This window comes from Amblyomma mixtum, chromosome 2 (assembly GCF_055824585.1).
Source record: "Amblyomma mixtum isolate Tamu chromosome 2, ASM5582458v1, whole genome shotgun sequence".
Taxonomy (NCBI): Eukaryota; Metazoa; Arthropoda; class Arachnida; order Ixodida; family Ixodidae; genus Amblyomma; species Amblyomma mixtum.
In genome coordinates, this window is record NC_143013.1 from 14,565,015 (window position 1) to 14,578,093 (window position 13,079).

At 47.7% G+C, this 13,079-nt stretch overlaps 2 protein-coding genes across 2 annotated transcripts; both read left to right on the forward strand.

The window, feature by feature from the left end:
* The first annotated feature begins 137 nt into the window (after window positions 1-137).
* kri (uracil phosphoribosyltransferase krishah) lies at window positions 138-6,476 on the forward strand. Its single transcript, XM_089570583.1, has 7 exons — window positions 138-491; window positions 591-633; window positions 759-828; window positions 905-967; window positions 4,616-4,777; window positions 5,043-5,141; window positions 6,224-6,476. Exons 1-7 carry the CDS (start codon window positions 331-333, stop codon window positions 6,328-6,330), a joined length of 705 nt encoding a protein of 234 aa, XP_089426709.1. The 5' UTR covers window positions 138-330; the 3' UTR covers window positions 6,331-6,476.
* A 2,456-nt stretch (window positions 6,477-8,932) lies between these two features.
* Window positions 8,933-12,894, forward strand: LOC149358490 (TNF receptor-associated factor 6-B-like). The gene is made up of 2 exons (XM_089568843.1): window positions 8,933-10,510; window positions 11,769-12,894. The coding sequence occupies exons 1-2, from the start codon at window positions 10,179-10,181 to the stop codon at window positions 12,787-12,789; spliced, it is 1,353 nt and encodes a 450-aa protein (XP_089424969.1). The 5' UTR covers window positions 8,933-10,178; the 3' UTR covers window positions 12,790-12,894.
* Window positions 12,895-13,079: the final 185 nt, after the last annotated feature.

Consider the following 13,079-nt stretch of genomic DNA (forward strand, 5'->3'; position numbering starts at 1 on the left):
ACAGTTTTAAAGAGTGTGTTTTATACAAAACTCTTATGAAAAAGCGCTTACGTTTAAATAGTCGACAAGATTTTTCTAGCGCTAGCTACCACTCCGATACACAAATAATTCTTGTACGCGTACTTCCTTTACTTGTACAGCTGTTTCGTATTCGCGGTATTCGCTCGGTGCGCGAAGGGAACAGAGCAACAGAGCGAACTTGTTTACAACACCGTTCATTGCCAATTGTTTGTGCTGACACTTTGTTGTCTTGGAGTCAAAAGGTCAAGCCTGTAATTCTGGCTAGGTGATCGGCTGCACAAGACTAGCGAGAGAAGAAGATTGGGAGGCATGACATCAACTGACCAGCCAGACGTCGTGAAAAATGCAAACTCGAGGCCTCCTTCAGACATTAAGCCGCTTTCCCCCGACCAGCTTAGGTTTGGCAAAAGAATGAAAATCATTCCTATGAACGATCAAATCAAAGAGCTGCAAACAATCATTCGCGACAAGTAAGTTTAGATATCTATCGACCGATTTGCACCGCCGTTGTTTCGAAACGTCTCTTCTGACGCTTAACCTCACTTTCGTTTTCTTTTTTTTTTCTTTAGGAACACTACCAGAAGTGAATTTGTGTTCTACGCTGACAGACTTGTAAGCGCCCGCTCCTATCACCTAATCAACACCTTACAAAGAAGGCTGTCTCTCACCTTTTCTGCCTTGTGACAGTGCTTAGTTAAGTGACCGATGCCATGTTCACTGTCGCAATTTATTTGCAGATTCGGCTTGTAGTAGAAGAAGGGCTCAACCAGCTGTCGTACTCGGAATGTGACGTGATAACGCCGACTGGTGAGCTTGTGCCCTTGCTTCTGACTGCGCGCGCTTCAGCCTAATATTAAGTTGAGCCACTTCGGGGTTTTCGCAGGATCAACTTATCACGGAATAAAGTTTCTACGAGGCAGCTGTGGCGTAAGCATCGTACGAAGCGGTGAGTAGGGCGCAGTAGTGTTTTCTTTCTCATCATCATCATCAACCAACTACGTCCATTGCAGGACAAAGGCCTCTCCCATGTCCCTTCTAGTAACCCTGTCCTGTGCCTGCTGCGGCCGGCGTATCCCCGCGAACTTCCAAATCTCATCCGTCCACCTGACTTTTTGCCGCCCCCTGCTTCTCTTGCCTTCTCTTGGAATCCAGTCCATTACTCTTGAAGACCACCTGTCATCTCGCCTTCGCATTACATGTCCTGCCCATGCCTATTTCTTATTGATTTCAACTAAAATATCATAACTCGCATTTGTTCTCTTACCCACACTGTTTTCTTCCTCCCTCTTAAAGTTACACCTATCATTTTCCTTTCCATAGCTATAGATGGGATATTGGTAAATTGCCATTCATATGAGAGAACCTGCCAAGTGCGCTGCACTGCATACTTAATTCTCCTAGTTATTTCACTCTTGTGCTCTGGATCTGTGATCACTACTTGCCCCACAATAATAATTTTTGTTTGTCGTCAAATTTTACATGATGGCACTCAAGCCCCCACTTTGGCGCTGGAAAACTAGCGTCACTATACAACTATCAAAAGTGCTCCAATAAATGCAACAGTACAATGTAAATATAAACAGTGGTGGTCACAAATAAAAATGGCATAATACTAACGCATACAATGCATTATGCTGCCTATCGTAAACTACTGTTCCCTTCTGAGGCTCTTGAACATTACTTTAGTTTTCTGCACATTAATTTTTAGACCCACTGTTCCACTTTGCCTGTCTGTGTCTTTGATTATGCTTTGCAGTTCAGTGCCAGAGTTACTTAGCAGGGCAATGGCATCAACGAATCACAGATTCTCAATTAACTTTTATCCCCAACTCTTCCCAGTCCAGATCTCTAATACCTCCTGTCATCACGTGGTGAATAGTACCCGACAGATTGTGTCTCTCTGCTTGAAACCCTTCTTGATTAGCCGCCGCGGTGGCTCAGTGGCTATGGTGCTCGGCTGCTGGCCCGAAAGACGCGGGTTCGATCCCGGCCGCGGCGGCTGAATTTCTTTGGAGGAGAAATTCGAGGCCCGTGTACTGTGCGATGTCAGTGCACGTTAAAGAACCCCAGGTGGTCGAAATTTCCGGAGCCCTCCACTACGGCGTCTCTCATAGCCTGAGTCGCTTTGGGACGTTAAACCCCATAAACCAAACCAAACCAAACCAAACCTTCTTGATTAGGACTTTTTTACTTTCTCTATGGAGTACTGTGCTGGCTGTGCAGCTGCTATACATTTACCAATACTTTTACATATGCCTCTTTTGCACGCGGATTGAACGCCTCTTTTGAACGCCTGAATGACTGATAAGGTTCTGACTGAGTCAAATGCTTTCTTGTAACTGATGAAGGCTATATATAGGGGATGGTCATGTTCTTGTGTGCACATTTCTCCATCACCACGATGGTGCGAATATGGTCTGCAGTTAAGCAGCAGTTTTGAAAGCCAGCCTGGTCTCTTGGTTGATGGAAGTCTTAAGGTTGCTCTGATTCTATTAGCAAGCCTTAGTAAATACTTTGTAGGCAGTGGACGGTAAGCTGATCGGTCTATAATTTTTCAAATCAGACTTCCTCTTTCTTATGGGCTAAGATAATGTAAGCATTGTTCCAAGTTTCTGGTTGGCTCGACTTCATGAGACATTGTGTATGCAGAGTGTCTAGTCTTTCTAGCACAGTCTCTCCTCCATCCTTCAACAGATACGCAGTTACCTGATTCTCACCAGCTGCTTTCCCCCTTTGCAATGCCTGTAAGGCTTTCTTTACTTCCTCTTTTGTTACCAGCAGGATGTCCAATTTCTCCGCACCTCTGCCTCCGTCATTATCGTCCTGATTGTTTCGGCTACTGTATAGATCTCTAAAACTCCTTGGCTACGTACACTATCCTATCCATATTGGTAATGATGCCGCCTTCCTTGTTTCTCAGCGTGTACATCTTATTTTTGTCTATGCCCACCTTCCTCTTGACCACTTTTACGCTACCTCCGTACTTAAGAGCATGCTTGATTCTCTGCATGTTTTACTTCTTTATGTCAGTTGCCTTGGACTTATTGGTTAACTTCGACAGCTCTGCTGTTCTATACATGGGGTTAGAGGCTTTCATGCTTTGGCATTTTTTTGATCGAATCTTTCATTTCCTGACAGAGCTTTCCAGTATCCTGTCTAGCTATCTCAACCCCTTCTATTGTGCACTCCGTGATGATATCGTTCAGGTTGTAATTCATTGTTTAAACGCTAAGGTCATCATCCTTGGTTACAGCGGAATGTCTGTTCTGCTCCGAGATCGTAAATTCCTTTACTTTTTCTATTATTACTCTCATTGACTGGCTTCTTCCTTACTATTTTCTTCCGTTCACTCTTCAACTATAAGCTAATTTGTGACCTTATCATCCTTTGGTCACTACATCTCACAGTGTCAAGCACCTCCACATCCTCAAAATTCCAGAATGCATGCACAGTGTGAAGTCTATTTAATTTTTGGTCTCATCATTTGGGCTCCGCCTTGTTCACTTCCAGTTCTCCCGTTTGTAGAAGACAGTTTCCATGATCCGTACATTATTTCTTTCTGCGAACTCTACTACTAACTTCCCCCTGCCGTTCCTAGAACCTATGCCATAGTCGCCCACTGCCCGTCCTCCTGCCTGCTTCTTGCCTACCTTGGCATTGAAGTCACCCATCAGTAAAGTCCTGTGTTTTTACTTTACTCATTGCTGATTCCATGTCTTCATAGAAGCTTTCGACTATCTGGTCCTCATGACTGGATGTAAGCAAGTAGGCCTATGCTGTTTTCAATTTATACTGTCAGGCTGGAATGAAACACGAATAGATACGCTGAACTTTTCGAGACTTTGCAGTGAGTTATTCTCTTATGGCTAGTTTTTGAACATATACTTCGCTAGACCCTTTTCCCAGAAACATGAATCAGGCTGTTTTTATACTGCAGCTAAAAGTACACGGGTAAAATATTTTGTTTTTGTTTACTGGCACCGTTTGCATTTCATTCCGGCCTGACTGTATGTATTATTACACTTAATAACAGTAACTGCAACCCTCACGTTAATTCTACAGAATTGCTTTATGTTGCCAGCTATATCCTTATTGACCAGGAATCCCACACCTAGTTCTCGTTTTTCCACTGAACCACGATAGCATAGTACGTGCCCACCATTTAGCACTGAATATGCTTTGTCTGACCTCCGAACCTCGCTGTTTTATACCTGTTAGTACCTAAAACAACATTACTAGGCTAACCTCACTGAATGAAGTTTTACCATTGCATGTCACTAGGTTCAGTTTTCATTGGCGGCCTGTCTGGAGCCATAGGTTCTAAGCACCCTTCACTGTGTCACAGGTGTGACAGCTGCCTTGGTCAGTTGCTCCGCAGTCGCTGGGGGGTTAGGGCCAGGTAATTGGTGTGCTCTTATAATAGATTGTGGCCAAGTAGAATTGCGGCAGGACTGGGATTCGAACCGTGGTCCTCTTGCACATGATACGGATGCTCTACCTCTACTCCATTGCTGCATCAGCTAGTAGTGTTATAATCTGTTCTAAATTTACCCAAAGAGGTATGTTGTGGCTCTGAAACAACTTTGTTCCTCAGGAGAAGCCATGGAGCAAGGCCTGAGGGACTGCTGTCGTTCTATCCGCATTGGAAAAATCCTGATACAAAGTGATGAAGACACACATGAAGCCAGTGTTGTGTACGCCAAGTTTCCAGTTGATGTTCACAGCCGCAAGGTGTTGCTGATGTACCCAATCATGAGTAAGCACTGCCCACATTTGTCTCGTAGTGGCTGAAACATCCTCTTCACAACCGTGCTCTATAAAGTGGCATTGTTTCCATAAAATGACACGCAAATAACTTCTGGCTCTATTGATGACCTTTTTGCAACAACAAACTGTTGATGCAATCACATTTTTGCGAGGGAGAAACGAAAGGCAAACATTGCTAAAAATTAACTGCTTATGCGTGGTTTTCAACAGGCTTGTCTTTTCTGGAAAACAGTCTTCTTAATTTGCTTCCACAGGTACAGGAAACACAGTCAACAAGGCTGTTGAAGTACTAAAGGACCATGGTGTGCATGAAGAGAACATTTTCTTGTTAAATCTATTCTGCACACCGCACGGTAACTACAACTGTTTTTAAATACTTCTTATATCTCCTGCGCTTCTTTTATTGTTCACACTTGGTTAAGTTGACGTATATGCATCCAGAAAATTTGCTATGGCTAGCATATGAATGCATGTCCTTTCTTGGGGTAGATCGGTGGGCTCAGAATCGCATAGGGGGCTGGCAGGTGTATATCGAAAAATTCTGTGAGGAAAATACAGAAGAGATCTTCCAAATATCTATGCTAGGCTAGCAATGGTTTTGACTGATATAACTAGCTATGAGTACCCTGAGTGGTAGGTTTCAATTATATAAATTTGTATGGACATGCTAGGTTACTGTTAATTTTCCTCTGGAGAGCATTAAAAGTTAAGCATTAAGCATTTTTGTGTGTAATACAAGTTATTTTTATATTCCAATATTAAATTCAGGACCTCTTTACTGTAGCTAACATTAATAAGCCAGAAAAAGTGAAAAAAAAAAATACTGCCAAGTTTATGTGCTGTAGCTGGAGAGGTTATTGAGCTTTTTATAATATTACAAAAAATTGTTCCAAACTCATTTTCTCTTGCCATACTTAAATTAGCACTGCAGAGTGCCTGCTCATAAGTTTACCTGGTAATCTCTTTCTCAGCTGGTTAGGTCACAAGACTATGCTTCACTTGTGGCTGTTGAAGTAATTGTTTAAGCTTTCTTTTTCTGAAACAGCAAATGACCAGAATAATCTCACTAATGGTACTGTTTTGTAGAATGTATTAGCTTTGTGTCATGCTTGCCGTGAAATGACTCCATTTTCATTTTACACATTTTGTTTGTTTGTTTGTTTGTTTGTTTGTTTGTTTGTTTGTTTGTTTGTTTGTTTGTTTGTTTGCAGCATTTTTATTATCTGGTTGGCACTCTCCCAAGATTCCCAGATTGGGAATTGCAGCATTTGCAAGTCAGAGTAATAAATCGTTTCAATTTCCTCCAAGCCATTGGAGGGAGATGGTTGTGTATGCTTATGTTGACCTTGTCTTTTCGTTATTTCCTATCCATTTAGGTGGCATATTGTTCTGTAATGTTTGTTGTAAACAAATGTTTATTTTGTAATTTTTGCAGCCGCCAAGTCTGTGTTGAAGGCGTTCCCAACCATGACAGTCCTCACATCTGAACTCCACCCTGTTGCTCCTAACCACTTTGGCCAGAAGTATTTTGGAACTGATTGACAAACCCAGTGATGTTCAGTTTTACTATTTTTAGTGTATTTTAGGGCTTGCTTCATCAGTGAACGATTTTAGATGCTTTTATGTGAATGTCTGTTTTTAAGTTATTATAAAACGTAATAAATTGTTGCATTTGTTGATAAATATGAGCAAGTAATTTAATGCTTCGTTTTTATGGCCATCAGTGGCCATTAGGCCACTGATGGCCATTGGCCCTAACCCCCCAGTGACCGCGGAGCAACTGACCAAGGCAGCTGTCAGACCTGTGACACAGTGAAGGGTGCTTAGAACCTATGGCTCCAGACAGGCCGCCAATGAAAACTGAACCTAGTGACATGCAATAGTAAAACTTTATTCAGTGATCTAGACTCCGGTTACTATACAGAGCTCATTTTGGAGGCACACGAGATAGGGAGCATGACACCACACATAGCAATAGATCTGGCACTTGCGTTTGTTAGTCTTGTGGCAAATTCTGAGCAGGGAAAGCAAAACTGGCGGAAGAAAAATCTTGGAGCAAAGCAAGATGTGAACGACAAGAACAAGAGGCATTCCTCCTCAGTTAAAAAGCTGTCGCTACCTTCGTCAATTTCTGCCATTTTCTGCGGAGTGCTGAGAGGCGCAGGATGATAGCATGTTGTGCTTCAAATAGGAAATAAGCGGTGGAATTTGTTGCACCCGCACGTTGTGCAATGCCTCTCCCACACGACCACAGGAAGGGCTATTCTTGGAAAACTCAAAATTGGGTACACCACCAAGGCTACCCCCGAACTTTTGCTCCCTAATGAAATTTCCAACAGTATATTCATTCCTCTCCTCCCCAAAAACATGCACCCAGTGCACCAATGCGTCGCCAATGCCACGGCCCTGCAAAACACTACTCCCCCTTGTCGGAAACGGTCCACGTGGACACGGCAGAATACCCCCACAAAAAAGCACTTGCACTCGCAGTCGTAGGCAACCACGGCCAACTCCTGGTGACGACCACCTCACTCAATACCGAACTATTGATAGAGGCTGAACTATTGATAACAGTCGCCATAGCCGGCGCCAGGGCAGAATACATCCTCAGTGATTCGAAGGCAGCAATCAGGAACCTCACTAAGGCTTCATGCCCCAGCTCTCTGGTTTAGTCGACGCTCGCGCGGTACTGTTGAAGAATTGGCCTGGTGTACCAGATTTCATGCTTCAATAAAGAAAAAGAAATTACCGAAGACACTTCGGAAATTCTAAAGTGTGCTTGGCGAAAGCCTTGTGGTCAACCCACTGCCGCTTCCCCCAACCGCTTGGCGCGGAATCACTGGACCGCTTCGGAGCCATGCGTCTCACTCACTTGACTGCAACGAGACGTCTGGCGAAGGAGCGGCGGTGCACCTGCCACCGCTCGCGCTCGTTCATCATCATCATCAAAACGTTTATTTCCACCGAAATGAGACTCCTTTTTGGACCCCCCGGCACGCAGGCCTAAGGGAGCCCTACTTAGGAGCCTCGCAAACTAAGGTCTGGTGAAGACACATTGTCTCTTCACGGCCTCAGCCGCCAGGCGGATGGCTTGTTGCTGCTTAGCGGGGTACTCGCTCCGCAGCAAGGTCTCCCAGGCTTCTCTCTGCCGCTGCTGTATGACGTCAGGATTGCCATGCATGCGGTCGGGTTCGAAACTGGGTAACTCGCTTTTCGGCGTACACCCGAACCACGTCGTGAGGGAAGGAATGAAGGTGAGAGTGGAAAACGGAAGAGAAGTGCTGCAGTGGATGAAGTTGAGGGCTTCGGAAAAATTGCAATCCTAAAGGAATCTATAACGTGTACTGATATCGCAGAGTAGAGAGTACACGGGCGTCTTTTGCGTTCGCCTCCATTGAAACGCGGCTGCCACGGTCAGGATTGAACCCGCGTCCTCGGGCTCAGCAGCCGAGCACTGCAACCAATGAGCCACTGGATAGGGAACAAGAAGTACTGTCATAATACAACAGAAATCGTAGTGAAAGGGAACAGCAGACGCGAGGAAAGGAAAGGAGAGCTATGCATTTAAGCAAGCAACGGCATATAGTTAAGCAACGTCGCTTGTTGTTGTTGCGACTGAGAGAAGGATGTAAAAGTGCACGGGCCTGCCGATCTGGCACAAGCCGAGCCACCACCGCTGCCACGTGCAGATAGAAGATACTGCGAGGAGAAAAAGTGCCTCCACACAGAGAAGCGAAGACCGGCTGAATTTTCTTTTCGGTTCCCAAATTTGGGGGGGGGGGGGGGGGGGGGGGGGGGTGCACCGATACGATGTACCGGCCAATATGCGAGAGAATATGGCGCGTCAGCACTTGCCAGCATGCATATGAGATCATGCTCTACTATATGAAACCATCATCGTCATCATAATCAGCCTAATTCATTGCAGCATAAAGGCCTCTCCCGTTGACTTCCAATTAACTGCATACTTCGCCAGCTGCGGCCAACTTATCCCCGCAAACTTCCTAACCTCCTCACCCCAGTCCATTCTCTGCCGTCCCTTGATACGTTTGCCTCCTCTTGGAATCCACTCTGTTACCCTAAATGACCACCGGGGCACCCATACAGTTAAGGTAGAAGCCCTTCCCCTACCGTGTTCCGTCTGGAGGGGTTAGGAATGGTGACAGCGCGTCGAGCGCTTCGGACGCTGTCCAAGGCTGCGGGAAAGACCGCGACCGCCTTGTCGGGGACCAAGGGGTCGGCGACCGTCTCCCATTGAAGAGAGATGAGCTGTCAAGTGGGGGTGGGGGACAATAAAGTCGGCGCCTTCTGAAACCACCCGAGTGTCCGGTGGAGTCGACTTTGCTGGCGCCTGCCAGAGTCGGGCTCTGGCGAGCACTGGGCTCCGCCCACTTGTATGTACAGTGCCATCGCGGCAGTATTGGTTGAAATTGGGCGAGAGCAGATTTGATAAAGCTCCGCCCAATTATCGAAGGTGTTAAAACCCGCTGCGAACAAAGAGCAGGCAGGAGCGCGCCGAGTCTCAGTCTCGGCCGCTTTTCTACAGCCATCCTTTTAAACAGCCTTTTTTCTCCTTTTGCCTTTATTTTTGGTCTCGTCTTGAATAAACAAGTTTTTTTCCTCTCAAGAAGTTTGGAGTGGCCGCCCCAACCGGCAACGTGTCGCCGGACCAGCGGACGAAGACACGAAGCGCTTCGTGCCATTGTTATTCGTCCCATCGACGAATTCCGTGCGGAGAAGCCATCAGTTCAGTAGAGAATGTTTCCTCTGAGCTATGCAATGGGATTGGTGTGTTAACTACGGAAACCACAATGCTCTCTTCGCTCTCTTGGAGTGGTCATCAAAGGAATCTGGGCGGGCCGCGGGCGTCTTGACTAGCATTTATGTCAGCTGTCCCACCCTTACAAAACGCAGCCACAGAGCGGTGGGAAGCAGCGCTGTCGAACCCGACTCTTGAGACCCAGCGATTCGAGCGGAGGCGGCAGTGGGGCCTTGGATTGAGGACTCCACCCGCAGCTACGGCAACATCAGTTATTGGGCAATAAACGCTTTCCCTCTCTCTCTGTCAACGACTTCGTCCTCAGCAGTGACACCCATGGGCAGCGTGCAAGAAAGACGAAGCGGAGCTGCACAAGAGCGCAAAAGTTTGAGATTTTTTTCATTTTTTATTCTAATTTTCTTAATGTATTTAGCCTCCTTTTATCATTAAATCTCTGCAGTAGTCATTTTCTTTGCACTATTCACAAAAGCCCTGCCCAATCCCGAAACCCCTCGTGGGTATTTGCCATTTAAGAAGAAGAGGAGGAAGCCACCATCAGTCGGGCGGCCGCGGCGGCGACCAGTGACACATCAGCCGAGATCCGGACAGCAAAATTCTTCCACCAGCGCCCATGGACCGTCCCAGCGGCGCGCCTCTGGCAGGCGCCAGCTCTGTGCCAGCGCTGCAGAAGCGCTACGTGATCGGCTTCGAGCAGGCAGGGCTCACCGACTGGACCGAGGTGGAGTTCGCCAGCCCCATACCGCGCTTCACCTCCTGCCTGGTGTGCGGCGCCATCGCTTCCGAGATGCTCTGGTCACGCTGCTGGCACGTATTCTGCCCACTCTGTGCCGCCATGATGGGCAGCGACGAGGGCTCCGTGGCCTGCCCGCTGGACGGCACGGTGACCCCGCTCGACGACCTCCACAGGGACAAGATCGCCATGGAGGTGCTGCTTGCCTTCAGGTAATCGCTTGTACGCGCAGTCACTTCGGACTTGTGTGCGGCGGTTAAAAGGCGCGAGTGGCAACTACGCATGTAAAGAGAGTGGCTGCCCTGCCGGCAACCGGCAGAATAGCTGTCGGGATAGGACGCCGGCAGTGTTGGTAGAATGGCCAACACTTTTCTCGTAGTGATGGCGCGAGACTTCTCGCTACTAAATCCTAGCAGTTGCAACGCTCTTTGTGGTGTGATCCGCGGCGTATACAGACCCCTCCTTCGCATCGACCCCACTTGTGAATTCCGCATGCCACGCAATTTAGATAGACGTGACAGTAATTGCCTGCACCTAATTCGTCTGGACGTTGCCTTTACTAAATTCTATCTTTATAAAATTGGTGCATCAGGTAGCTGACCGACATGTGGTGTGCGCGAGGACCTTCAACACTTTATCTGACACTGGCAAATCTTTAATACCCATCGCAAGGCACTGTTAAGTGCTTTAGGACTTCGTCAGGACAGCCCCGTGCACCTAGAGCATGTACTTGGACCCTGGACTATTGCGACTTCGGCTGAGCGAGTGACAAAAGCATTCTTAGTTTTTCTAAGAGACACGGGTTTAGTGGACATACTTTGACAATCATGTGTGTTTGTGAGGGCGTGAGTGCTGAGTATGTTTGATGTCACTTTTTTTTTCTCTCTCTTTTTCACCCTCATCTGGAGTAGCATATGCCAGGCCCACAACCAGGCAGACCTCTCCATTATTCATTAAGGTCTCCTCTCCTCCTCGCTGTAGTTACGTGACATGCAAAGCCCCCTTCGAGAAGGATTTTTATGCGAAGCATACTACTTTAGCTACCACTTCAGCCCTTCACCGTGGTTATGCGCCTCCAAATCACGTGATACATGACGTCACACCACGTGACACGATGACGTCACGACAGTAGAGAAACGGGGGCCCACCTCGCGCCGTCGCTGTGGTTGTGCGCCTCCTAATTACGCGACACGATGATGCTTCGCATTCTCCAGGCTTAACCAAGTTAAGCCTCAGCCATTTTTTTTTAGTTTTTATAAATGGAAAAAGAAAACAGGGCAAATAAATATTTGTTCCCCTAGGAGTGTGTCGCCTTTAGGTAGCATTTTTAGATTCGTCGGATTAGGTTTGCTTTCCTACCTGCGGCTTTTTGTGCGGGGTAGTCTGTCGTAAAACAGGTGGAAAAAGAGAATTCCGACAGTGCATACCATACTCTGCCAAAACAAAAATTTACACTCGATCTGCTTCCAGAGTCTACTGTCCAAATCGATCCCTCGGGTGCAACCACATCGGCTCCATGGACAAGCTCCGCGACCACACGCGGCTATGCGGCTTCTACAACATCCAGTGCCAGATCTGCGGCCACTGGCTGAAGCGGTACCAGCTGAGGGACCACACGACTCGAGGCTGCTCACCGCCCGCCGAAAATCCCGCACCACGGCCCGCGCACACCGCGGTGGTAACAGGTAACCTCTACCCCGACATCGCGCGCAGCCTGAACCCAGAGCAAGAGGCCCTCTCGCCAACAGCTCCCAGCGCGCCAAGCGCAGCACCTTCCAGGCTTTCAGTCATCTTCAACGGCAACAGCAAGGAGTACGACGTGCTGAGTATGATCTCGGCCATGAAAGAGATGTGCCAGGGCTACGAGGACTTCAAGAACGCCTTCAATGACGTGCGCGAGTCGGTCGAGGTACACGCGGAGCACCTGCGCGCCGAAGTCGAGGCCCTCGAGGCCAAGCTTGAGACGCAGCAGCGCCACTGGCGCGAGGGCGTGATGGGCGACGTGCGTCACCTCAAGACCGCGCTGGGCACGAGGACGTTCGACTGGCAAGTGGCGCCCTTCTCCAAGCTCAGGAAGACGGCATTCAAGAAGAAAATGCTGCTCAAGAGCGAAGACTTCTACGTCGGCCATCCGGGTTACCACGTAGCGCTGTCCGGGGCGTTCGTGAAGGACGGTGCAGACGGCCGGATCTACTTCAGCGTCTACGTGCATCTGCTTCGCGGCATGTTCGACTCGGCGCTCAAGTGGCCCTACCGCACAGTGACCAAGGTGAAACTGCTGAACCAGGAGGAGCAAGGTGTGGACAGGGTGGTGACCTTCGACCCCGGAGAAGCGTGCGAGGACGAGCAGGACAGCTTCCAGAGGCCCCTGGGTGAACGGAACGTCGGGTATGGTTTCCACCTGGCAGCGCTGGAGGAAATTGAGCACCCGGGTAATGGGTTCCTTAAAAACGACGCCTTCGTGGTCCAGTTTTGTGCCGATCTGTTGTAGCAGTGAACTGGCCCCCTTTTTTGTCCCTCGAAGTGTGTGCATATCTGTAGCTGTTTTTTTTCTTGTGTTGTTGTCATTGCTGTCATTAAATCACTGTGTCCGCCGCCACAACTCATTGTTCGTGACATCTGAAAAGGAATGCCGGGTACACTGTTAGCAAAAAAACACCCAAAAGGGAGTAAATGGCTTGTCCTAGCTCTAATGCACACCCAAAAGGAGTTTTTTTACTCCATATGTATGGTGCTTTTTATTTACTCCCTTATATAAACAAGTTATTTTGGAGTATAAAG